This window comes from Liolophura sinensis, chromosome 1, assembly GCF_032854445.1.
Source record: "Liolophura sinensis isolate JHLJ2023 chromosome 1, CUHK_Ljap_v2, whole genome shotgun sequence".
Classification (NCBI taxonomy): domain Eukaryota; kingdom Metazoa; phylum Mollusca; class Polyplacophora; order Chitonida; family Chitonidae; genus Liolophura; species Liolophura sinensis.
Genome location: NC_088295.1, coordinates 31,799,415 through 31,826,197, shown reverse-complemented (window position 1 = coordinate 31,826,197; position 26,783 = coordinate 31,799,415). Strand labels below are relative to the sequence as shown.

Genomic DNA, 26,783 nt, shown 5'->3' with positions numbered 1-26,783 from the left:
AACACAGTCTTTCAAATGTTGACATGATATTTTCACATATATTCGTGCCTGCAGCTCCAGCAAAAATAAAATCCATGGGTAATGGTCCATGGTGTTTTCATTTGTGGTATGTACCGTTAGCCAGTATAAGAAAGATGAAAATGTTTCAAAAACCCGACACCAAATGGCACAACCCACTGGCAAACATTTGTCGATGAAATAGTTACCCTGGAACTTCATGCCGAGTAAATCAAAATCTCCTGGATACACGGGTAGTAACCTAAAGGCAGATTTGACATCCATTTTACCAATCAGTGCCCCACAACCTAACCTAGCTATCATTTCTAAAACCTTGTCAAATGAAGTGTAATTTACAGAACACATTTCTGGATCTATAAAATCATTAACACTGTCTGAAGATGGAAATGAAAGGTGAGTAATGAGCCTCCAGCCCCCATCCGATTTAGGAACCAACCCAATTGGAGACACTCTCAAATTTGATATCGGACGCTGCGAGAAAGGCCCAGATATTCTACTCAAGTTTACCTGTTTCTGTATCTTTTCCCATAATTCAGACTCATGTTCAAGAGCTGAAATGAGGTTTTTCGATTCTTTAAAAAGCCGAGGGCCATGATAATGAAAACGAAAGCCGGAACAAAACCCTCAGAAAGTGATCGAGCTGCTTCTCTATCAGGATACAATGCTAGATGTTTATCTAAAGCCTCCAGGTTGATTGGGGTTCGGCCTAAAGCTCATATATATGGGGGTGTGAGATGGGTTTCGTGCTCTGGGGTTTGTATATGTGTACCGGTTTGTGTTGAATGTTTGTCTAGTATTAGCGAGAAACTGGAGTGAAGTCCTTCTTTGGCCAAGAAAGGGCTGTTGCTGAGGGAGAAATGATTTTTGCATTTTGCACATTGAAATGCGATGGTCACCTCCACAGCGCATGCACAAATGCAAATATTGACAAGGATGCTTAAAACATGTGCCCTTAAAGTTGTAGTCATAGCATTTGCCCTGACTGCTGCCCTGCTTGTAACTGTGAGAAACAGCTCTTCCGCTGTTGTTAGAACCCATGTAAAGAAGCCACAGCTCAGTGTCAACCTCTCCCCACGAAGCGGATGGGTTACCTCCCTTTCTTAGCCTGCATTGTACATCATACTCTTTCCATCCTATAGCTCCCCTCTCTGCACCTAATCGAATTGTGTAAATGTATTTCAGCATACTACGCGCAGCTATTGGGTGCGCACTGATATAAATATCCATGTAAATGAGAAAAGCATCTACCCATTTGTCTAATGTGTCGATAGATTTTGACGGGACTTTCCTGGAGACAATTTCACCATTAATATTTAAAGATAAACGCCTCTCATTTTATGTGTCCGTGCTGTATGGAAGTAGAGAGGCCAAATCTACAAATTGAACCTCAATGAATTTTTGTCTAGTTTGATTCGACACATTTAATCCCAAACTAGGTGAGTTACAAGACATGACACTAACAGGGTTGTTTGTATCACCTGTTTTAAGCTCAGGGGCCTTGGTGGGGCTGGCAGTCTTTTGGACGCACCAGAACCGGAAGGAGTTGCACTCTTCGATTTACTTTTGGACTTTGGCATTTTCCTGACCCAACATGCAATTTTATACCTCACAGTTAACAACTTACAACTTTTCACACACAAAAAGAGTACGTGAAAACACGGTCCACCATTTTTACTTAACATGTAAACTTATCCACCAACCTTTCAGAACCCATCCGTCAAATTTTTTCTCTTATAACGACTGAACGGTAACCATGCTTTGTAAACAATAATTTATTATTTGGGAATTTTTGGTAAACAGTGTCATATTTCAGGAGATTTAGGAAAGGACTTGCGCATTTAAAGCCTTTCAGTAAATTGACAAGAGTCATAACTCTCAGTTTTGCTACGGAACAAGGGGAGTAACTCTAATTTCGTTCAGATACAACAGTTATCTCCCTTCGATAACATAAGCTATTTTGGACTACGTCAGATAGCTATGCTATGATTATTAACAAAATACAAAAATCATCAATGGCAGCGCATTCTTTTCAAACAATCTTTGAGATTACCCTCTCCAAATGATGTGAGTGGAGGTTTAAGGCGATGCAAGGTGTGTGTTCGATTGAAAGTAAACAGGGGGCCTCCGTGGATGTTGGTTAGCGCGATAACGCAGCGTAATAACCCAGGAGCCTCTCACCAATGCGGTCGCTGTGAGTTCAAGTCCAGCTCATGCTGACTTCCTCTCCCGCCGTACATGGGAAGGTCTGTCAGCAACTTGCGGATGGTCGTGGGTTTCCACCGGGCTGTCCAGTTTCCTCCCACGATAATACAGGCCGCCGTCATATAAGTAAAATATTCTTGAGTACGGCGTATAACACCAATCAAATAAATAAATGAAAGTAAACAGGGTGATAGGAAATAACAATACAAGGTATAGAAACGCACACAGATGTATGAATTAGCAGGCCTAATATATGTCCTTGATAGTTGAATAAAGGTTTCAGTTCTCGTTATTTCCGATGATCAAACGTGTGTTTTGAACTGTCCACATGATGACCTATTGTCAACAACCAGTAGGACTGACGAATGGAACTTCAGCGAGAAATACACAGCACTGATATCTGTCATTCTCACCGACAGTCACAAGGTCGTCCACGAAAATGTCGTTTTTCCCTCAGGCGATCGGCAATTGACCAGTGAGGTCCTTAGTTCCAATCCCAGCATTAGTCCATATAATGACGAGGTTGGTGAAAGGTTTAATGAAAATACTGAAGCATAATGAACAGTCTGTGATGTACTGCGTGTCAGAGTAAGTCGCTCACGACACGAGAGACATATTTACTGGCTGTTGTGGAAGTGTAGGCATGAAACGCTCACAACATTTTACAATGTATATATCAGTTAAAATGTTACAGGCACGCAGCTTAAATGGCGCTTTCCGGAGATACCAGTGACACTCAAGCGCTTACTCCATCTGCATGTCACTGCCACTGATTATGCATGGAAACATTTCTGATGAACTATGACAGGACCAGTTTCTTCATACTCCGCTGATGTAATCCACAGTGGGGCAAAGGTTGACAGAGACGCCAATATAGAGCCTCCAATCCACACTGAAAAGGACCGCTCTGGGGGAGCAACGACTTTTGTCTTCATGGTAGTCGGGATGAGTTTACCCATTTCTGTATTTAATCTTTCAGCGAAACCTATAAATATAAAAATGTCCCGGCTTATACATATATTCACAGAACTAATCCCGTCGGTACCCAAATCTACACCCCACAATGCTCTTGGAAATAGAAGGCACTACAAGAGCACAAACCTTCGAAAACCCGCACCACAGACAAGGCCACTATACCTGTTCTATCTGTTATTGATGAAAAATGGCTTAATCACCGATAAGTCTCAACGGAAGATCAACTGAGCATTATGTGTGAAAATATTCGTCACCTGCATCTTGGTTTATTTCAGACTCTTTGGTTACCTTCATTGAAGACAGTATAAGTGAAATATTCTTCAGTAGGCTGAGATATATCAACCAATCAAATGAAGTGAATGGAGTTGGAGCACAACTTCACCTGGATACAAATAAAACCACTTCGACTATAGTTAATATCGTCATGGAGGATCTCTAACGAGTGACTTTGAGGTATCAAATTTATTAAAGGAGAGTTTAAAATTTTCATTTGTTTCGACTCTCTGGCGGGAAACAAACGAAATTTTTGATTCGAGGTTAATAATTTTGATACTGCTGTGATCGTTTGTTCCAAAGTGTAATAAAAGTTAAGCCAGACTTAAATCTTAATACCAGTCTTGGCCTACTGCAAAACTAATGGCATTTCAGTCCAGACTAAAGTTAACAGCGGTCTTCACACCTAATACACTTCTGAACAACTGGGTCCAGAGCTGGAGATAATGTTTATCCCATAAATGGAAAGTCTTACAAATTATGCCTTAAATAAACGAGAATATTTTGTCTTGTTTCTCTGCTTACACAAGCGCATGCAGCAGTGCGAAGGAATTTAAGCACACGATTGGATCGAATTTCTAAATTATCATCTGTATACATTCAACAACAGCAAACAATGTTGTTGGATGCAAGAAGTTAAACTAGTACCGGCAAAATTTTGACCAGTTTTATTTATGGTTAATACGGCGGCTGAAGTAAACGGACGATCGCGGAAGGGACTGATATCAGAGCTGAGAATGTTGAATATTTTGAGGTGCTTTCTTTTGTCTACACAACATATGCGAAAAAACTTACCTGACAATAATGTAGTTCCTCCAGATATTATAAGGTTTGCGTACAAATCCTTCCGCATGTCCATATCACACTTCATTAATGTGGAGAAAAGTTTTTCGTGAACACCGGGAAAGTCCTTTCCTGGAAACGTTTATAAATCACAGAGATCTGAGCAGTCTGGAAAAGATAATTCTCTGCCAACATGCAACATTCCACACTGAGTTTATAATAAGATTACTTTCAAAAAAAACGACAACAAATAGTACGAATAATAATTCCTGAGTTATTCAGGAAGAGGGGTGGAAACATACCTAAACTGACATTTTCCTGACGCGCTTGTAAAATCAAGCTTTAATCACGAATTCTTAACAGGCCATAGAATATTGGAGCAACCAAAAACATGACGCTTTAAAAGGCAAACAGGGTTCGGGTGACGCATAAGGAAATGGCTGCGTCCCCGGATTAAAAAAAGAACCCGCATTTGACTGGTTAAAACTCAAATCATGGCGGCGCTGTCTATTGTCTTTATGTGCACGATTTTATTTACTTTAAACTGCGATATTTCATTTGTGCACCATCGCACAAATAAAAAGTTATACTGTGTAACTTCCAACGGGATACTTTATCGGTGCACATATTATTTTTTAATGTATTAACATACCTATTAACATTGGGTCGAACAATACTTCCGAAGCCATGAACCTTTCACTTTCAACCGTCACCATGTTGCCATCCGGAAGTTCATAACGTACCTCCTTTTCAGAAGAACACTCACAATCCTGTAGTTCTTTGAAATAATCTTGCGCTGTATAACACACCTTTTCCTTAAGTTCTCGAACCGTTTCGTGTTCAGCTGTCCCACAAATTGGAAAAAAGTCATACTTGGTTTCAATAAATATGACTAACATCAGCTTGCAATATCGTTATTTCTGTAAAAAAAAATTCTGTATTTTAGCCGTACGTGGGAAGGTCTCCCTCGGGCTCTACTCGGTTTCTTCCCAACATAATGCTGACTGCATTCGTATAAGTGAAATATTCTTGAGTACGGCGTAAAACACCAATCAACTAAATAAATAAAAATGTCTGTATTCCCACGCCAGTAGTTATAAAAACTCTAATTACAAATAACATTTTGATTTAGTGTTATAATTAATATCATGTCATGGTCTTACAACCATTGGGAAACCAACCTGTAGTGTCAAGGTTATAACCTCTACCCTGTATTAAACGCCCGAGATAATCCGTAATATCCTGACCACCAAGATTGATTCGGTCTATAACTTGAGGTATCGTGTAACCTGAAAAAAACAAACGTGGATAGATTTGATTGCTGCAAAAAGCACCCTTTGAAGTGATAATTGACATGCATCGTAAAGCATTCACTGAAGAATGGAAAGAAAGAGAGGTTGGTTGAACAATATGTATAAAAAGTTCTAGTATGTATGTATGCTTGGGGTTTTAGGTCGTCGCCAAGTTCTGCTGCCACTATGGTATCATGCCGAATAGACCAAACTTGACAACGCACCCAGTCACATTATACCTGGTCAACCAGATCTGAATACCTGGTAGCATCTCAGTGCTGAACGCAAACCGAGGCAGCAAAGTACCATTTTCAAAGTCTTTAGTATGATCCCACCCGGGTTTGACCCAGAGTCTCCCGGCTTTGAGGCGGAATATCTAACCAATAGGCCACCAAAGCGGTTCTGTAATTTACTGCATGCATAATACATCTTCAATTCCTTTGTTCAGTTTTAGCGCTTTTAAAGTTTCAAAAGAAATCTAGACGTTTTAAGTGTCCAAATTTCGGCAAATATTCTTTACATTTGTTCCATTTATAGGTCGTCAAAACATTTTTACAACTGTTAGGTTTTTTTTTTTGTTATCGTGTATTTTTGGCGTTGACTCTGAAACACAGGACAAAGCAACAGATAACAGAACTGCGCCAATCTGAAATCTACATGGCGTTCAAAATGCACAAAGACACGCAACACAACGGCTACATCAGTGCTTCTCCGAAGAGGTTCCCTTCATACCACCTATGACCGCTGTGGTGTGTTGCAGTCCTGACTGAGACATGGCTCTTCTGGGTAGCGAGATTGTTATGGCAACGGCAAGTTTTAAGTACATGTGCTCTCTCTCTTCGATCACATTCCTCAAATCAAAACAGAGAGTCAAGGCAAAAATCTTATCTCTGACATATCTAATTATGCATAAATATAGTTTACGTAAACCTCGCCTATGCCACATGTAAGTTACCTTCGTATATAGGCATTACGTGTGAGACGCTGTCTCCAATGTCCAGTATTATTCCGGACCCCCGGCCTGAGGCATAGCACGACAATATGGCGGGGATGGTCACGTAAAAGGCTGGTACTTCTAGGGACTCGAAAAATATCTGAAACATTAGTCATACAGTAAAGTCATACAGTCTGGAAGACGAAACACTCCTCCCTCACCCTCCAAAACTTTATCGGGAAGATTCACTTGTGGTATCAACATCACTGGATATATTTTTGTAATGCATATAAGAGCACAATTATTTGTGAGCAGAAAGAATAAGTTCTACTAAGGACAACATATATGCCTTAGATTACCAGCATTTTGGTGAAAACAGACTGGAACAGACGACTTTTCACAAATTACCTTTACATCGTTTGAAAAGAATGAGGGTTGACGATATACCTCTATCATCTTTTCTCTGTTACTCTTGGGGTTTAATGGCGGCTCAGTGATCAGGACTGGGTGCTCCTCTGGCGCCGCTCTTAGCTCGTTATAATACATGTGTTTCCAGAACTCCTCCATGGTGTCCCAGTCTGTGACAACTCCACGCTTTATCGGATACTCCAGACTGAGCATCCCTCGTTTCTCCTGTGCCATATAGCCTATGTAAGTATCTCGATTGCCGAGGCCAACCATAACTTGCTGCAATACACATTTTTAATCAACACCAGATATACATGTACTTGAACTGTATGACATGTCAGCTTGATCTGATTTCTCCATCAAAAGTTTAGGTGCTCAGTCGTCAACACCTATAGACTGGACATGTGCAGTTCAGAATGGCTAATGTTACACAGCATCATATACTGATATGATATCATATGTAGTTGCCCGGTTTATTCCCACCATATTGTTGACCGACGTCGCATAAGTTAAATATTCTTGAGTACGGCGTAAAACCCTAATCAAATAAATAAATAAATACGCGAAGCCAGTTTATGGGTTGAGGATACTGGATTACCAGGAGTAAACCTTTGGCAAGCCTTTCAAACCTGACACATGTTACAATGGTGTAAGGCAGGTGGTCTCCAGCATGATTATAATGGTGTAACGCAGGTGGTCACCATCATGATTATAAGAGTGTAAGGCAGGTGGTCTCCAGCATGATTATAATGGTGTAAGGCATGCGATCTCCAGCATGATTATAATGGTGTAACGCATGTGATCTCCAGCATGATTATAATGGTGTAAGGCATATGGTCTCCAGCATGATTATAATGGTGTAAGGCAGGTGGTCTCCAGCATGATTATAATGGTGTAAGGCAGAAGATCTCCAGCATGATTATAATGGTGTAAGGCAGGTGATCTCCAGCATGATTATAATGGTGTAAGGCAGGTGGTCTCCAGCATGATTATAATGGTGTAAGGCATGAGGCCTCCAGCATGATTATAATGGTGTAAGGCAGGTGGTCTCCAGCATGATTATAATGGTGTAAGGCAGGTGATCTCCAGCATGATTATAATGGTGTAAGGCAGGTGATCTCCAGCATGAGTATAATGGTGTAAGGCAGGTGGTCCCCAGCATAATTCATGTAAGGCCACACAGGAGAACACCGACGACCGCTTATTGCCAACAAGGACACAAGAACAAACGAAAAAGGGGAATCACGAAAGTTTCTTGTCCGAGCATGAGATTGAACCTCCAGCTCAAGTGTTCTTGCGATTGATTGATTGATTGATTGATCTGATTAGTGTTTCACGCCGTACTGAAGAATATTCTAGCGACTGAATGGCACATAGGTGTACATATACAATTTAAAGGCAAAGAAAACACTAAAATAATGTATTTATCAAATGGAAAACTATTAAACATTGTGCACGAAAATAGCTTGATTTATTGTTTTTAAGAATTTTTAACCGACTTAATGCATGTAAAACATAGGATTCTATGTTGGTCGGTTGAGAACCAGATGGTGTCAGTGACGTCACAGCAATAGTTTTGCTTGAAACAGTTCGTTTCAAGGTCCATTTATTGGATATATTCATAGCTCTAAATGAAGATGCATTTTGAATGATGAAATACCGCAATCTATGTGTGTAGAGTGGCAAAAAGCTGGAGTGACTTCATTGGTTTCAATATGGTCAGAAAAGGCCACAGGAGAATTTTAAACACATTTTACTAAGTCGAAAACTATTTTCCCGGACAATACTTAATGATCTTTCATATGACATGTACTTCATGCTGGTGTGTTTTTAGCCTTTAAGCACTGGAAGCCCGCTTCCTAGGTCAAACTGGTGTCTACTTCTTCTAAATCAATCAACTCTTACAAGTCTGGCTGACAGGGTCTGGGTGATGAGTGATGCCGCCAATAGGGTAGACTTGATGATAAAGGTATAGTTGACACAAAGGGGTGACGACTGCAGTGACATTGGTGAACTAAGGATACCGTGGCATTACGGATGACGGAAATGGTAAGCAGATGACTGATTGAATAGTTTGGTACAGATTTGGTACTTGATATTTGATATAACGGATTGATTGGTGAAACAATATCACTGGTCAAAAGCCTTGGTGCATGAATAACGGAATTATAGATTGATGGTTGACGAAATAGTGTGGTAGGTAACCCATTGTGGCAATGGGTGTTACGGAATCATGACGGTAACCGAATCGTGTAACTGAGTGCACGGTGGTCTTTAGGACGGCGGAAACTGCCGGTGGATAGATGGCGGAAGATTCGTAGTTGACAGAACAAGTTGGTATGTGTAACCTAAACGAATGACCCAGAATGGATTGACTGAGTAAACAAAATCGAAAAAGAAAAGAAAAAAAAACCCGATAAAGCTCTTACAGCATGTCGGGTTCGTCCCACTACAGAGGAGGAGAGACATCTAGGCGCATCGTCACCGGCAAACCCCATCTTACATACACAGGAGCCATTGTCAATGACAATATTCATAGTTTCATCGTCGTCTAACATCATTCCTTAAAACATAAAAATAGCAAACACAAAAACATGGTAACGTGAAACATGGGGATATATCGTGATATGTCTTTGCTCTACGTTCTCGGGAAAATAACAAATCTTTACAGAATAAAAAATTGTCAATGTAAGTCATATAGATTTTGATAGCTTTAATTTTCGCCTTGATATTTCACGTTGCAAAAGCTTGTAAACAATTGCTTTCTGATACTGAACTCAGATGAAATCTTTAAAAACAGAGGAATAGAAAAATCTAGTTATTCTGAATTTCTACCCGTTTGAGTACCTCTCTTCTCAGGCTATTGCAATAAGTATATCCAAATCTCACCTGATTTTTAAGATCGTCTGAGCGGAATGATGACTACCCTTCCAGTATACATGGAGCTCAATCTGCGTGCCTGTATGCTCTTTCTACCTCATGCTACTGGAGAGTAAAACACAAGATACATCAATACACCGCTATATATCGTGTTACAAACGTGTTAGAAAGAACCTATGCAACCTGCATTGGATCAACTTAAACAATCTCTACAGCTGAGTGTTAACAGAGTAGAATTGGCTACAGTTAATTGTAACAAGTTGTTAATTGACTTGTTATTTTATGTTATGGGGTATTAAAGACGATACTGAATATCCACGTTACTACATACATAAAACTGCGGCGGCCTTTGTCCATAATTTGAGAGTTCAACTTAGAATAAATGTTCAGAAAATTGCGCTATAGTTGTAAAAATGTGCCCAGCTTTATTACTGCAGTTGCTCTGATACCGCACTGTCGTTCTACACAAAAGGACGTTCCAACTTACTACAGATGTTCCGTAACAGCACGGACAGCTTGCTACAGATGTCTCGTAACTGGAGTGTCGTTCTACACAATGTGTGGTTCCAACTTAGTACGGTTATTCCTTATTGGACTGTCGTCTTACACAGTATATGGTTCCAACTCGCTACGGATGTTCCTTAACAGGACAGTTGTTTTACACATTATACTAGACTAACTAGACATATTTTATAACTAGACTGTCGTTCTACACAATATGTGGTTCCAACTTTCTACAGATGTTCTGTAACAGCGTGGATTGTCCTTCTACACAATGTGTGCTTTTACTTAACTTACTACAATTGTTTCTTATTAGACTGTCGTTCTACACATATATGTGGTTCCTTTTGTGGTTTCAACTTACTTCCGTCACAAGATTGTCTGTCTATACAATATGTTTCAACTTACCACAGTTGTGACATAACCGGACTATCGTTCTATTCAATATGTGGTTTCAGATAATTACAGATGATCTGTAACTGGAAGTCGTACTTTAGAATATGTGGTTCTAGCTTGTTACAGATTATCAGTACCTGGATTGTCAATCTACACAAGATGTGGTTTCAGCATACTACAGCTGTTCCGCATCACCGTGGATTGTCGTTTTATACAATATGAGGTTCCAGGTTACTACAGATGTACCGTAATTGGACCGTCGCTCTACACAACAGGTGATTCCAATTTACTGCAGATGATCCGTAATTGGACTGTCGTTCCACAAAATATGTGGTTCCATCTTACTACAGTTTTTCCGTAATTGGCTGTCGTTGTACATAATATGTGGTTTTAACTATCTACAGTTGTTCCGCCACTGAATTGTCGTTCTACTCAACGCGTGGTTCAGCCTTACTACAGATGTTCCTTAGCTGGACTATCACGCTTAATTGGACTGTCTCTCTGGACAATGTGTGCTTTCAACTTACAACAGTTGATCAGCCACTGAATTGCCGTTCTACACAATATGTGGTACCAGCTTGGTATGGATGTTCTGTAGCTGGACTGCCGTTCTACATAATATGTGGTTCCAACTTACCACAGTTGTGACGTATCTGAATTGTCGTTCTATACAATACGTGGTTCCAGATAAATGCAGATGTTCCGTAACTGAACTGTCGAATCTACACAATATGTGGTTCCGGCTTACTACAGTTGTTCCTTATTACACTGTCGTTGTACACAATATATGTGTTCAATTTGCTACAGATGTTCGTTAACTGAACTGTCATGCTAGACAATATACACTTCCTAAATGGACTGTTGTTTTATATAATATGTGGTTTAAGACAGTTCTTCCGTCACTGGATTGTGGTTAACACAATATGTGGTTCCAACTTACCACAGTTGTGACATAATCGGACTATCGTTCTATTCAATATGTGGTTTCAGATAATTACAGATGATCTGTAACTGGATTGTCGTTCTTTAGAATATGTGGTTCTAGCTTGCTACAGATGTTCAGTCACTGGACTGTCAGTCTACACAAGATGTGGTTTCAGCCTGCTACAGAGGTTCAGTAACTGGACTGTCCTTCTACACAACGTGTGGTTCTAGCTTACCACAGTTGCGCCGTAACTGGAATGTCGCTGTACACAAAATGTGGTTCCAGATTGCTACAGATGTTCAATAATTGGACGGTCCTTCTACACAATATGTGGTTCCAGCTTTGTACAGATTTTCGGTAAGACCATGGACTGTCGTTCTACACAATGTATGGTTCCAGCTTACTGCAGATGTTCCGTAACTCGACTGTCATTCTATAGAATATGTAGTTCTAGCTTGATACAGATGTGCAGTAACTGGACTGTCGTTCTATACAATATGTGGTTCTAGGATGCTGCAGATGCCTCGTCACTAGATTGTCGTGTTACACAATAGGTGGTTCCAGCTTGCTACAGATGTTCAGTAACTGGACTGCCCTTCTACACAATATGTGGTTTCAGCTTACTGCAGATGTCTCGTAACTGGGTTATCTTTTTATACAATATGTGGTTCTAGACTACTATAGATGTTCAGTGACTAATCTATCAATCTACACTATATGTGGTTCCAACTTAAACCTACTGCAAATGTCAGACTACATGTTATACTCGTATTGTAAACGTCAAGATCAGACGTGCTTAGGCTACACCCGTCAAACAGGACACGTACCTTTACACTTACAAGTGCTCCACTGCGTACTACACCTATCCGCCTCTGGCTGTGAGTTCATAGCCGATACATACATTGCCAAGTCAGCTCATACAGACTTGTGTGAGCAGCCGTCCATTTATTGTCCACACACGTCAACAGTAGGGCCGACTGTATAAACACGTTGCTGTATGTATCCCCAAGCTCGCACGGTGTGTATTAAAATTTGATCTGTGCATATACAGGGTCTGCTCATACATAGCAGTTAGGTGAATTGTAACCCCGAGTATTCTCCCTTGGAGCCATTCGACTGTAACGTAACTTGCCTATGTATAGTTATGAACTCATCCCTCTCCAAGCCGTTCGAACGAGTGTAGACCTACATAAGCAGTGATTAACGTAACAGTCCTTATTTGGAGTTCAATGAGCTGAGGTCAACCCCGCCTGTAAACACACAACAGGCTCACAGTTTATCCGTACTAGAACGGCTTGTAACCCAAACATGCAGGGATCTAGGTCACCGTGACATACTTTTCAAGTAAAATGGATACATATACGTACACACAACAAATAAGTATAACGTGAGGGGCTCTATATTTGTCCATTTCAAAGCATTACATGGCGCTTTATCTATCCCAAAATGACAGTAAATTAGAGTGGATTTACAATTTGGTGGCGTTTGATTGATTATTTTATTTAAGGTAAAGTGCGGTAAATGATAGACCCCTAAAGCTTAAGGCCACTTTTGTCAAGAAGAGTAGAATTTATCCCTATATGTACCTTGGGGTATTAGGTATCTGAAATGCATCAGAGGACAATGAGACTTTAATTTGTTTATTTGACTGGTGTTTTACGCCATACTCAAGAATATTTCACTTATACGACGGCGGCCAGGAAACCGGCACAGCTCGGAGGAAACCAAAGACTCCGTAGGTCCCTTTACAGACCTTCCCACTTACGGCCGGAGAGGAAGCTAGCATGAGCTGGACTTGAACTCACAGCGACTGCATGGGTGATGCGACTGCTATCGGTGACTTGCATTGACCTTGGATCTCTGACAGAAAGATTACCGTACTTGGTCCATTGCACACAGTGTTATGGCATGCTTCCGGGTAGTCCATGAAATTATTTCGTTAGAGACCCAACATGGCCCCGAGCACATCAGACCATGTCTACCTATATTTTTGATCAACCATATAACCATATAACCATATAAGGACTTTAAATTAGTAATTCTTGGCACATGCAGATCCTCACTTTGCGACAAATACAAGAACCTTCAGACCTTCTGGGCGCGTCCTCACATCTCGTGTATTTCGCATGGCATTCCATTCAGACAGCATTATAAATATGTAGACACCGTTACGGAACTATACTGCGAGTATAGACCCACGTACATGTATGGTACGACCTATCACCACGATATGGTTGAAACACTGCCAATGTGGCCGTTAAATCCCAATTATTCATTTAGGTTTGTCTTTATTCAGTATTTTGGAATATGGGCTCTTTCATGAAAGTTAACAGTTTGATTAACATTGATGTTAGCCCAGAATATTCGATCTCAGTCGAAGTAAGGCGTGACTGTCTACTGGTGGAGGTGACATGCTTGTGTATACAATAAAGTGAACGACCAGAAGTATTAACATCCAAGGTCAGTTTATTCAATATTTACAAGATAATGATATAACATCAGTCCGAAATGAATCTATCTTGAAAGGATTTTCATATGACTCCATTTAGGGATACATGTAGTGATTGAAAGTCGATTAAAACTCGCACATACGTGCGAAAACGATCCTGCACAAATCAAACTGCTGGCTCGTTTCGCAACTGTTAAATCCAGATTTACTATGAAAATGTCATCAGAAAAAGCAGTTTTACGTGACAATATACAAGAGAATATAGACAGTTCGATATAATCTTTAAAAATTCGATAATCGTGCTTTCTTGTTCCTTGGGAATAAATATTTGCATTCAAAGTTATCTCTTACTACAGATGTATGGTTTTACATGTTCTTAGCTGCTTTGTCACTCTTAGATCTCTTATTGTCATGTGGCTTCTTAAGCTTGTGCAACTGCGGCACATTCCCTGCCCACGTGTCACTGTCACTATCCGGCGACTCACGCGACTCGGTGAGAGTGTATGGGCAATGCGAACTGTGCATCCACGGTCTGGCTAGCCAGTCTGGGGTGGCCAGCCTATGAGAGACCCTTGAATTCTCTATGTTAGTACTGAATGTACGGCGTATGAGCGGATTGTAATTGTCCGGATCAACCTGGTTCATCTCCACGGATTGGGTGGAAGGCGGTCTTGTCTGCGAGAAAGTTTCCACATCCTCTATGTGGTCAAACTGAGTTGTAAATCTTCGACCGGGATACATGGAAGGAATAGGTGAATCAACTTTTATACGACCTCGGCATGTCTTCACTTTGCCCACGCTTCGAATCTTGCTCGGTTTCCAGTAGTTGTCCACTAAAGAGTTTCTTCCGCTATCAAACATGTAGCTGGGTCGAACGGGTCGAACAAGGGGCGGTAAACGAGTCGGTCTGGCTGTCCGCCTGGTCTGTTTCATGAGTTCTGTGTTGGTGTTCTCAGCTCTCCAAACGGCCGGTCTAGACGGAGGAGGGTTCGGCCTCTCTTTGTTCCTTCTTGAACGGTGCGTGTGAGCCCACTTAGAATAGGTCTCATTGGCTGACCATTGAACTGCAAGATATCCAACAAAATTAAAGCATTGGGCATAACCAAATCCACATACCTTCAAAACTCGATCTTGTATCGGACTACATTATTCCAATATATATTGATCGCTCATCATTCCATACTTATATTAGCCGGGTCAAAGCTGTATTCTGTGTAAACTACCTCTTTGCTTTACGAATCCAACCAAGTAGACACAGTGATCTATTACAGAAAAAAACAAAACAATACACGTCGTGGACTGACTTTTTTCAGGTGGGCAGTATTTTTCATAAGCATCTCATTTATTTTATCCAGTTACTGCATTACTTATTCTGGTCATACCTTATGAAGGTCATACCAGGTTGATGTCCCATGACACTGTGATCACGTAAAAGGAAAGATGTGAAAACCTTAAAATTCGGCATTGAAGCTAATAAACTCTCAAAAAGGAAATGTGTACTGCTTTGTGAACAAGATGTGTAACACAATTTGTCAAACTTTAAGTTACTGGTAGTTACAAAGTTGTGCGCAGTATATACATCAAGGTTACACATAAATCAGCTATTAATTATCTATCTATGCACAGTTGCTATTGGAGAACAGGGGGAAAATTTTCACGACACCGGAGATAACTGGGTGATTTATCGCCTGCAACATTCCCGTAGCATGTGACAAACAGATGTAACCTAATTTCGTCTAATATTGCTCAGGCAAACAATTGCTTCGCTCAACAGCCCGATATTTGTTCTCATCTGGAATGGTGTGAGCAAGTCAAGTCGCGTGTAAGAGTGTCAAATCTGAGCTTTGTGCTAGAACCTAGGCAAGGGTTAGTTGTTGGTAGGCTGGGGTATATAGATGAATACACTCTCTTATCTATTTGGTAAACCAATGGCAAAGAGGCCTGTTCAACACAACACTCAAACTTAATTAAATTACCAATCTGTCTAGTAGTTTTACATACCCTCATCTGTTGCTCCGTTAATAATTTGCCGTTCCTCCAATTCACTATATCTGTCGAGCTTCCTAGCTTGGAAATTCTCCTCCATTTGTTGCTTGTATGTACGAAGATTGACAAACCAATGGGGAGAAATCGTAGAGTGACTTTTTCTATTGATACAATGACGTCATAATGATACCGACGTCAGTTTATCTTTACAGGTTATCTCCCCTGTTGCTATGTACACGCAGATGCTTGATTTAGATGCATGCATGAAGTCACAAAAGACGTCACAAAGGCAAACATGGCGTGGTCTTATAAATCCGCGTCATAGTAGATGGACCCTACTCTCCCGAGGCTCCTCATCCACCCGTTCTCAGATTATTTTGCATTCTAGTACATGACGGTAGGACGTCACAGAAAGACTGAGGATTTGTAGCCAATATGCTGAATATCAAATAGGGTGGCTGCATATTTTCACAGGAGGTGGCACTAGTGTGAAGCAGCACCTCCAGTCAAGAATCGATTGTAACGTAACATCTACACCGTTACAATTTATCAGATTCTACTGTAACGTCGTACTGCCCTTAATGTGACTTCATCATGATGAACTGGAAAACGAACATTTAACGTCAATAAAATGACGCCATTGTGCTATGCTAGAACGCTACCCTGAATGACCATAAGCTGCCTTCTATATGATTTTAACAAAGAAAACATTCTTTCCAAACGAAATTGCGAAAATGGAATTTGTAACGCTGAGACCTGATCAAAAGGTATACAGTTTCAAAACTTTTGTCCCCGGTCTAGAATTTCATGCATTTGTGAATATTGACCACAGGTGGATTAGTATTTTGCCGAGTATATGTAGTTCATATCTAATCGCCGGCTAAGCATCATGAAAGAGCGGAGAAGAGCCATGCATCTGTGTGGTGGTACAAAAGGTATGTATTAATGAAATTAATTCCGTTATTATAGGCCTGGCAAAACTTCATATCGTGGGCGTAGCTCACTGCCCACTGTCCATTTTTCAGCTGGCAACGGCGAATGGCTCATCGCCTTTCATGCAGTAGGGCGCACCAGTTGCTGAGGGGTGAAGGTCGTTTTCCCACGGCATTTCCTTATATGTGTCGATGATCCTGGTGGTGTTAACGAAATTGTGCTATCACGACATCTGACTGACCCAGGTATAGTACTTGAAATATTTACTCTTTCGGTGACACCGAGATTTGAACATCTCTTTGGTCCAAAATTCAGTAATCCAACAAACAAGCTAAAGCAAATTCCAACTAGCTGGTATAAGCACTTAAAAGTCGCTCTCGATACAATGCGTATTATGCCAATAAGAAAACAATGCAGTGAAAAGACCATCAGCCCAGCGGTTGTGTATGCTTTATGAAGGCGACGTCGTCTACAGGGTAACGAATGGAAGACAGTTCTTTCAAAAGCGGTATTGTTTATTATACTGCTTAGATGTACATGTGTGCTGTATATAAGATTTATGAATTGCTCTCTTGGTGTATACCTATTTTGTGATCCACTGCCATTGTCATTGAGTATACGAATAAAAGATATTTCCCAGAAGTGGTATCGTTTATTATTGCTTATACGAATACATTAACTTAACCACGTCTAAAGATAGCACAATTCATGATAGATAGCATTGAAATTATCAACATGATAATTATATGTATGCTAAACCAACATAGTTGTGGGTGGGTTTTACATTGTTATATTGATGCAACAGTCTATAGTATGTGTACTTTTAAAGGACTGAGTGTAATAGTTTTAGGTTTATTTGAGTATAAACGAAAAAATCGCCATAAACATAAAAAATATGAGTCAAGCCTTACAATTTAATTTTAGGAATAAAAGAATGTTATCAAAAGTTTTACTATCATTCCAAATTGCGACGAATGTTAGTCCATTATTTTAAGAAGGGAAGGCAGTAGGCTCCAGAATACACATTTTATGGATGAGATTATTTGAGCCAATGAGATTGCCGATCAAATTTGAATTTGTGAATGTGAATATAACACAGCCGAAAGCAAATACATTTACAGTGTTCTGCACTGATGACTGAACATAGGCTGAACAATGTGGTATAATTGATGAACTGCGTGATATGTTATATCCTGCTACAATGGCTTTCTGTGGGGAAATATTAGCTGTGGCGGAATCAATACCTTAGATGATCAAAATGATGCTAACTGTGCTAGGGCAAGGGAAAAAACACAATAGGTGCAACAATTTTTCCCCAGTTGATTAACACGTTAACATGCATATCCACTATATTGCATTTTATGCTACATGGGGCTGACTCGTGTAAGGAACGTGACCAACACAGTAATATATATTGGGTAAAGATATCGATTCTATTATGCAAGCATTTTGCCATCAAAATTTAGTTCATCTGGAAATGGTTGACCACACAAGTCTTAATGAGCTCAATTTTGACTTCCCTGCTGTTCTTTGATCCTGTGCTTTAGAAATTTGAAATCGTTCGCCACGAAAGTCCTAATGAAGGCAATTTTAGGCCTTGCCTCCTATTATTATTTCCATGCTGTATTTTAGAATATTAGATCACACCGGTTATTGTCTCGTACGAATATGTAAGACTTATGACATTCAGCTTTTCCTTTATTTGTATAAACTGGTGGATGGATGTATGGAAGATGAAAAATGGAATCCACCCTATGCATTAAGTACATAATGTTACGTAAACGTTTTAGTTCAGCCATCAGCAATGTAATCTTTAAACCTGTAACTCACTGAAGCTAGCGTATTTTGGTATATGGTATAAGGAGAGATTTTGGCTCCACTTATCTCATATGGGCTTTTACACAATACATAGAAATTCACAAAATAAAAAAACGATAAGAGAAAAATACAAAACATAAAAATATATGTATGGAAAAAACATATATTTATTTGTTTGAATTTAATTATTTATCCATCGAGTATAAAAACTTCAATGTAATCACAGTTTTCACTTTGCAATTACCTGTCAGAATTATTTCAAATAAAAATATTCGAGATTGTTTCCCGTTAAGATAAGGCGAGTTTATATTACAGAAATGATTCAGTACCATTCATATGTTCAACTGAAAAGACATGTGATCCAAACAGTGATAACCTATTTTCTCTGATTCTTCTAGTTGAAGGATGAACTCATACCTCTGGAGTGTTATACCGTGTAACGATATCAGCCATCAGTTCATCTTGATTATGAGATGGACTCGCCTGCATGTGTGTTAAATAAGTAAATGCTATTCATTAAGTGAGTAGCTGGCTAATTTAATAGTTAATATGGAACAGTAGAACCGCTCGGAGCCATAATCTGGATGTGTCAGTGTCCTACTGAGAGTCTGTTATATATGGATATGTAAGACCTTGGGATAGAACTATCCCCCCAGTGATCATTAACTGATTAATTGATTCATTGCGTTAATGGGATTTGGTGTCTGTGTTCATTTGAATGTAAAATCATTCAACTGTGGGCTATAAAAGATAGCTGTATGTAAACCGACATGTCCCATTTGATGCCATTTGTTTTTTTGTTTGGTCTGTCATATTGCTTGGTCAGTCATATGGCTTGGTCAGTCATATTGCTTGGTCTATCCTATTGTTTAGTCAGTCATATTGCTTGGTCAGTCATATGGCTTGGTCAGTCATATGGCTTGGTCAGTCATATTGCTTGGTCTATCCTATTGTTTGGTCAACCATAATGCTTGGTCATTCATATGGCGTGGTCGGTCCTATTGCTTGGTCAATCGTATTGCTTGAATTTCCAGTCGGATTTATTTATCGCGACACGAAATAATGGTTCCCACCTACAATAACAATAAACTGCATGTCATCCTGAGTTGCAAGTGCAGACTGCGAGTACGAGTTTATATTCATTAACGGGAAGACCGAGTTGGGTCGCACCAGTTTTACCTAGATTAACGAGTGGAGAGAACTCTCGACAAATTTATCTCATGTCTTCCTGACATGCGATCCTTAAATTGTAAAGTTATACTTCAACTAATAAGAAAATAATTTTTCAACGTGCACCTCATCAGGTACATAGGTTTATTCACTAAACGATAACGATTTGTGTTCTATTTATTGTCCAATGTATGAAAAGCCTATCTGTGTTGCATCATATGATTATCGGCTTGGAACGCTCCTTCATGGTTTACGAGTGGTGTATAAATGTAAGACTTGACGCTTAGATTACACAAGGACATGGATGTCTTTCCGACTTTCACTTTCAGGTAACTATCTTAGGTTAAAATTACATAGCCTATATTTAAGAGATTGTGGTGATTATTTTATTAACGAATCTGGTCTTTGAGAATCGGATTTTGGGTATAGTTTTAACCGGTTAACGGCTTGGGTTGTGATTTGGAGACTTCACTAACAATACAGCCTATGGATGCTGTCTACTTGAAGCCGTGCCTGGGACAAACGGATCAGTGGTTGTCCTATCTAATATTTTCCGATCAAGTTTCCACCCTCCCTCAAGGTTTAATGTCAGTAACACCTCACGGTTTTTCTCTTCGCGACATACAAGTACCTTTTATACCTTCTTTTTCATTAAAGAACTCCTGTTCCTGCCGACTGGAGAGTGTAAAGGCGTATACTAGGAGAAACCGACAGACTGAAAAATGTGTGTCCATCGTAAATATCCTACGCAGTCGTAAACAATTTGGGAAGCAGCATTAAACATTCCATTATGTTTTAGATTTTCCTACTACACATACATTACATACAACGTTGAACATTATTGTAAAATACCGGGCTTATCACAGGTGTTGACGGCGGGTACACGAATGTCTGTTTCGATGAGTATAGATTCATCCCAGTTGTCGGTCAACTACATTGAGGAAGAGGGCAAGTCGACATCATGGCGCATACAGGGAAATTTATGCGAAAACTGATTTGAAATTTGGGAAACAAGTAAACAAAAACGGATTTGCTGGAAGCATACTTCAACCCCTGTTTTCAGTTGGAAGTTAGAGTCATTCACAGAAGCTCGGGGCAGTTTGGCAGGGGTCGATGTTGCGGATGAGGGAAGAGGGTTGATTAATTCATGCATGCATGTTAAGCCTCGTTCTAAAATTTCAACTCTTCAACATTCACTGTGCTAAAATGAACAACAAAGACTAGATAAGAAATCATTATTTCTTAACTGTCGTCAGTAAATACAAGAAGGTTATTCCACAAATATGCTGTGCTATGAAAAATGCCATCACCTTCGTATGCCGTGATGAACAATTTTCCAGTTATATTATAAGGACAAAAAGTGACATCTCCATGTAAAGTGACGTCGTTATATGCGCCATCTCACATTACAACTGGCAGACTGACCGTATAGTGCCGTAATGCGACGCCGTCACGTCACAAAAGGTTTTGTACGTAATATTTCTAAAATGTGGCTTACCCGGTATGGCATATTTTAAAATACCTAATTATCTTTGCACACGGTAAATCTCAGGCTTTGTCTGCGCTAAAAAGCAGCACATAGTACTGCCGCTTTCGTTATTTGCTGATGAATTGTTCAGCATCCTCTCGAATTATCATCACCAAATATTTACCAAATCGAAGTAACAAATACGTTGCCGAAATTCACTATGCAGTGGTATTGATTGGAATCATTTAGTGTATGCAGCAAACGACCAAACAGCGCACCAGTTAAAAATAGCTTTTGATTTGTTTGAAGTCGCACACACACCGTGGTCTAGTCGAAGTTAATTCAAAGAAGGTTCTTGATTCGCTTTGCTCCATTTTTAAGCCGGGTTTCTTAAAGTACATGTACGATTTGAGTATGGATCCGGATGATGGTTATATTCTAAATAATGTCTGTGTCATCTTTCCTTAAATTTATCCCAACGGTAAATAGTAGCAGGCTTTGTTGTGGGTGTTATCCTATTGACTTTGCTATTTAGCCTTGGGTCAATCGATTTCATAAAATTACTGAGCACAATGCATAGCCTAGTGTCTAGCAGACCCTATAAACTTTAACAGGGTAATGAGATTAGTTAGATGGACATGTACACATTCCAGATCAAAACCGTACAGTTTTTATTATTTATCATGAGGCATCTCCGTAACAACAAACATCAATGTTTAAACCAACGGGTAATGACATGACTTAAATGGAGTTCAGAAGACTAATGTACCCAACGTTATTATTTCGACGTCCAAGGCCTTTCATCTTTACACAGCTGTTTCTATACGCATCAGTTTATCCAGGGGGGAAAGCATCGGGTAATGGCAACATTAAAGAAATGTTTTATGCCGTTGTATCTTTCGATTTTGGCATGCCAAAGGAAGCCAACTTTGTTAGAGTTTATGACTCCGAGCTGTGCCGTAGGCACTCGCTTAGTATGCCATATTGTTTTATACATATATGTATGCCAATATAGTCTTCTGACACGAAATGAATATTTTGGATCTTAATGACATGACATGCATTTTGTTTGGTCCAGGCTTTTTTAATTGAATTTTTTAAATTGTAAAATCGCGTGGCAAAAGACAAATGTTTCATACGTAACTGAGCTTAAAAGTTAATACCTTATATCAGCCAACAGCGTAGAAAAAAAAAACATGTTTTAGACTAGCACCTTGTTTGGTAAAAAGTTATTCTTTCCAACTTCGGATTAAGGTAACCAAAACCCAGAGCATTATTGTACACCATAATGTGTTGATTGGTAGCATACTTTCCTTTACATTCTCATTGCACCACAAAGTCATTATTAAAAATTACTTCCTAATGCAATTTTTCTAGCGTTACAAACTAACTGGCTGCGTCCATGTCCAGAAAAGCTGAGAAGCGGACTCATCAAACAAGGACTACTTATTCCAAACACCAATGGAGAACCCGTCAACCAAATATGTAAACTCTCAAATACGATTTATTTCAGGGCACGATTCTTTCGTCTTGGTGTTAGCGTCCTACCCAACTGGATTATCAGAACAGAATTTGGCATTAGTCAAAAGGGATTAAGACTGTCAGACAACCACGAAGACGTATTTGTTTGCGCGTAGATAGCTCTACTTACTCCGAAGTTGCACCTGATGCAGACGGTGTAACGAAACCTCATACCGCTGATAATAGTCGATGAAACGTTCGTTTAACCTCATAATCACTCGATGATGCGCCCTGTAGATCACGACTGCCCGCGATTCTGTCACTCTTCTCAGCTTTTATTCAACGTCTGTACACCATCAGAAGCAGTTGGGCTGGGGAGCTGAGCTAACGAGAGAAGTGTGGTTGCAAGGAACGTATGCACTGCTGGTAGGCTACCAGTTGAATAAAAACGGAAGTTTTAAGGTTGCGGTTGTAACAACGTGACGTCAATTCATTGAAGAAATTTTCACCATATACATCTGAGAAGGGGCTCATTGACTAGCAAAGGGATGAGCCTACTCTTTACAACTGCCAAGCTCTGTTACTTCTCTGTATTTAACATTTTATGTACCGAGTACTGTATAACTCGGTACACAGCGTTCGTGATGAATTCCTGTATTATTTTTCATGTCGGCGACAATTTTAAAACGTTGAAAAGTTGTGTAAGTTCGTAATGATTGGTAAGTATTCGTAAAAGTTCCGTAAATATTGGCAAAGCTGTCGGTTGCATTCGTGACATATTCATTCCGGAAGCGTCGAAGAGATATCATCATCGATCATAGCGCTTTCGCAAACTGTTCGTGACTGTCGTAGGCTAGTCGTGAACTTCACCCCAATTTACCTCTCGCTACACGAAGTAGAGAGTGACCACTAACTTGTGGTTAGTTACTCTCACGATGGGATATCAGGAATTGTAATATTTCGTAATATTTATATATTGCGTAATATTTCATTTGTTCAGCGCACAAAAGTTTTGACATTTGACATTGGTGATCGTTGTATGTCATGCTCTGCGGAATGTTCTATCGATCGCTTATTATCCACCCAGGCTCCGAGAACAATGGAAACCAGGAGTCTTAAAACCACGTACCAGTCCCCTACATCTTTTTGATAGTAATAGCAATTAAAATTAGAAAAAAATGATGTTACCTCATGAGGACAAGGTCAATCGACGTTGTGGGTTTATTGGACATTTTTTACCCGAAGACATTATACCATTCCTCATGCTACGCTCCCTGCTCACACCGCAAGGTCTAGTTTGCAATACGCCAAGTGGATGAATGAAATATTAAAGAAACAAGCCCTGGCCAAGATGTAAGCTAAGGGCAACGCCTAACTCCTGAGAAAAATATGTTAAGAAATACATAAGGTAATCTATAATTGATAAAATATATTATAAATGGAAGAGTTGATCGAGTATTACGGGGCTAAACACAAATATGCGGACTTTACAGATTAGCACTAATAAAGATAGTTCACACAGATGTATTCTTTTCTCAGCTGATTAAATGAAAGAGGCTGTAGGGGAAACATTTGGCAAAAAGTCGATCACAACAAATGCAATCGTAGTTCTGCTGTTTTTTTTAGAACACAACAGAAAATCAGCCTCGTCCTTGCCTTTTGACCGTTCAGAAGTGGTAATAATTTCCAAAATTGACAAAGCGGGTAGGGTTATAACTTTTCAAAACTTTTGAATCATTTAACAATATTGTTGTGACATCACATTTAATACACTGCGTTTATTTCATTGTTCTGCCCTACTATGAATTGTTGTTAAAATGTTTATCATTAAAGGAGAAGAAAATTTAAATATCAATCAAATACCACTGAAAAGAATATTCTTTTCCTCGCAGGTGCATGCCATAAAAAAATTCTGATATGTACCTCAAGTTGATAAATCATAAATAAAGTAGCGCAAAAATTAGCTGTGGGCAACTCCATTTTGCCAAAGAACTAGTCCTGAAGTCTTCTGTGTTAGGAAGAGAACTGCCGTCGGAAACCGCCGGAATGCAGATGGTACATTTCCGGTAGAACTCTTCTTCCCAGAAAGTAGCGAACAGTACAGTTCTTGTTGTTCGAAACCGGAATGTTTGACGTAGGTTCCGAGTTTACATGAACAAGCCGGCAGTTATAACGATTCTCATTGGCTGAGAGGCAACACACCCCCAGCATAAATTACAGGGCGTTAAAGATGGAGGACGTGACGAGCTCAGCGATTTACGCCAGCTTTGCCGTTTTCAGGCTTTACGTGTATGGCGAGGACAAATCGCAAAATATGCACCGGGCACCACCAGATAGAAAAAAATGTGTTCTTTCCAGCCTATAGTGTCACTTTTTAAAATTTTCTTCTCCTTTAATGTCCACGGAAACTAGTGAATTGTCGTATGTTGTTCGAGTGAGCAGTCTACAACCCAGTTTGCTTGTAAAGTCCATTTTGCAAGATAGGAATTTTGTTTTGAGAGCTACTGAGCGTTCGTGTTAGTTGACGCATTCATTTTTGAAAAGCCAATTAGTTTTGTGTTTTGGATTTCTATTCTGACCTTATACTGCTCATCGTCTCTTTATTTCTTGACGTGCCTTTATCCCATTTCTACTGGAAGTTGTGGAGACAACTTTGTATAAAGACCCGACAACTGAACTTTTAGCGCCCGGCACGGACGTTACCGCTAATCAGTTACCAAGAGAAGAGTGTGGCTTGCAAAGAGGTTGATACAAGGCATCGTGATGGGTCTTGAGTACGACCGGCTGTATGCCAGTGTTGTCTTTCATTTGAGGTATTTACGAGGAACTGTGGATTTACCTATTTCTGTGAACTTAGACTTTGGCCACGAAAGTCTGTTTCCTTTAAAGAGTTGCCTATATCCAGCTGTGTGTAAAATCAGTCGCTACCAAAATTGCCTTTAGTCAGTGATACGTAACAACACAAGCTCTGCACATGGATATGTTGGAAGTCCATATTCTTCCCCCAAAAATCAGGTCGGAACATTTTTTTCTAATTCAAAATGTTAAACTGCATGTGTTCAATTTCGAATCCAAGAAACCATATTACCGTGAGATCATATACCACAACAGATAAAATTAAATTAATTTATTAGGGTTATATTATACTAAAATATGTAAACAAGTTCAAATATGGCAGTGACAGAAACAGGGCCTGCAGTAAAATCGATAGCAGTTTTGGTATCTGGTGTCGCCCTCCGCCAAAACATGTTGAACTCCGCCCAATATCCAGTATGGCGCTGCTTTTTAATAATTATGACGTCACTCGAGGCAATGGGTTCTTTCCGTTGAAAGCGAGCTTATGAACTTTAACATTATGAATTAGAAAAAAATGCTCAAACTTCATTTTTATACAATATTGTGAACTTCAAACATATCAAGGTGTACAGTTTGTGTTTATTTATTTATTTGATTGGTGTTTTACGCCGTACTCAAGAATATTTAACTTATACGACGGCGGCCAGCATTAGGGTGGGAGGAAGCCGGGCGGAGCCCGGGGAAAACCCACGACCATCCGCAGGCTGCTGGCAGACCGTCCCACGTACGTCTGGAGAGGAAGCCAGCGTGAGCTGGACTTGAGCTCACAGCGACCGCATTGGTGAGAGGCTCCCAAGTCATTACGTTGCGTTAGCGTGCTAACCAAATGAGCCACGGAGGCCCCCTCTAGAAAAGGAATAGACTATGACCTTACATGGCTACGGAAGTTTTGTGAATGCAGACAAAGGTTTCTGTTTGCTCATTATATTATCGACTAAACATTTGACCCACAACTCATCATTTCATGGTCATCTCAATTTTGGCTATGTCACACCCTAGGTTCAGACACGAATTGTGATTTGTCTTGCATGTTTACTTACATTACCGCGTCACGG

At 39.8% G+C, this 26,783-nt stretch overlaps 1 protein-coding gene across 3 annotated transcripts; it reads right to left on the bottom strand.

Annotated features, from left to right (window-relative positions):
* Positions 1–1,805: 1,805 nt before the first annotated feature.
* Positions 1,806–12,581, bottom strand: LOC135461926 (uncharacterized). Of its 3 annotated transcripts, none has more exons than XM_064739211.1 (9): positions 12,415–12,581; positions 9,775–9,870; positions 9,315–9,448; positions 6,886–7,164; positions 6,499–6,637; positions 5,433–5,540; positions 4,904–5,095; positions 4,264–4,383; positions 1,806–3,205 (listed from the first exon to the last, which is right to left on the bottom strand). In XM_064739211.1, the coding sequence occupies exons 3-9, from the start codon at positions 9,444–9,446 to the stop codon at positions 2,994–2,996; spliced, it is 1,182 nt and encodes a 393-aa protein (XP_064595281.1). In that variant the 5' UTR covers positions 9,447–9,448; positions 9,775–9,870; positions 12,415–12,581; the 3' UTR covers positions 1,806–2,993. The 3 variants fall into 3 exon arrangements, with proteins under 3 accessions (XP_064595281.1, XP_064595283.1, XP_064595282.1); XM_064739213.1 differs by having other exon boundaries at positions 6,925–7,164; XM_064739212.1 differs by having other exon boundaries at positions 9,812–9,870.
* Positions 12,582–26,783: the final 14,202 nt, after the last annotated feature.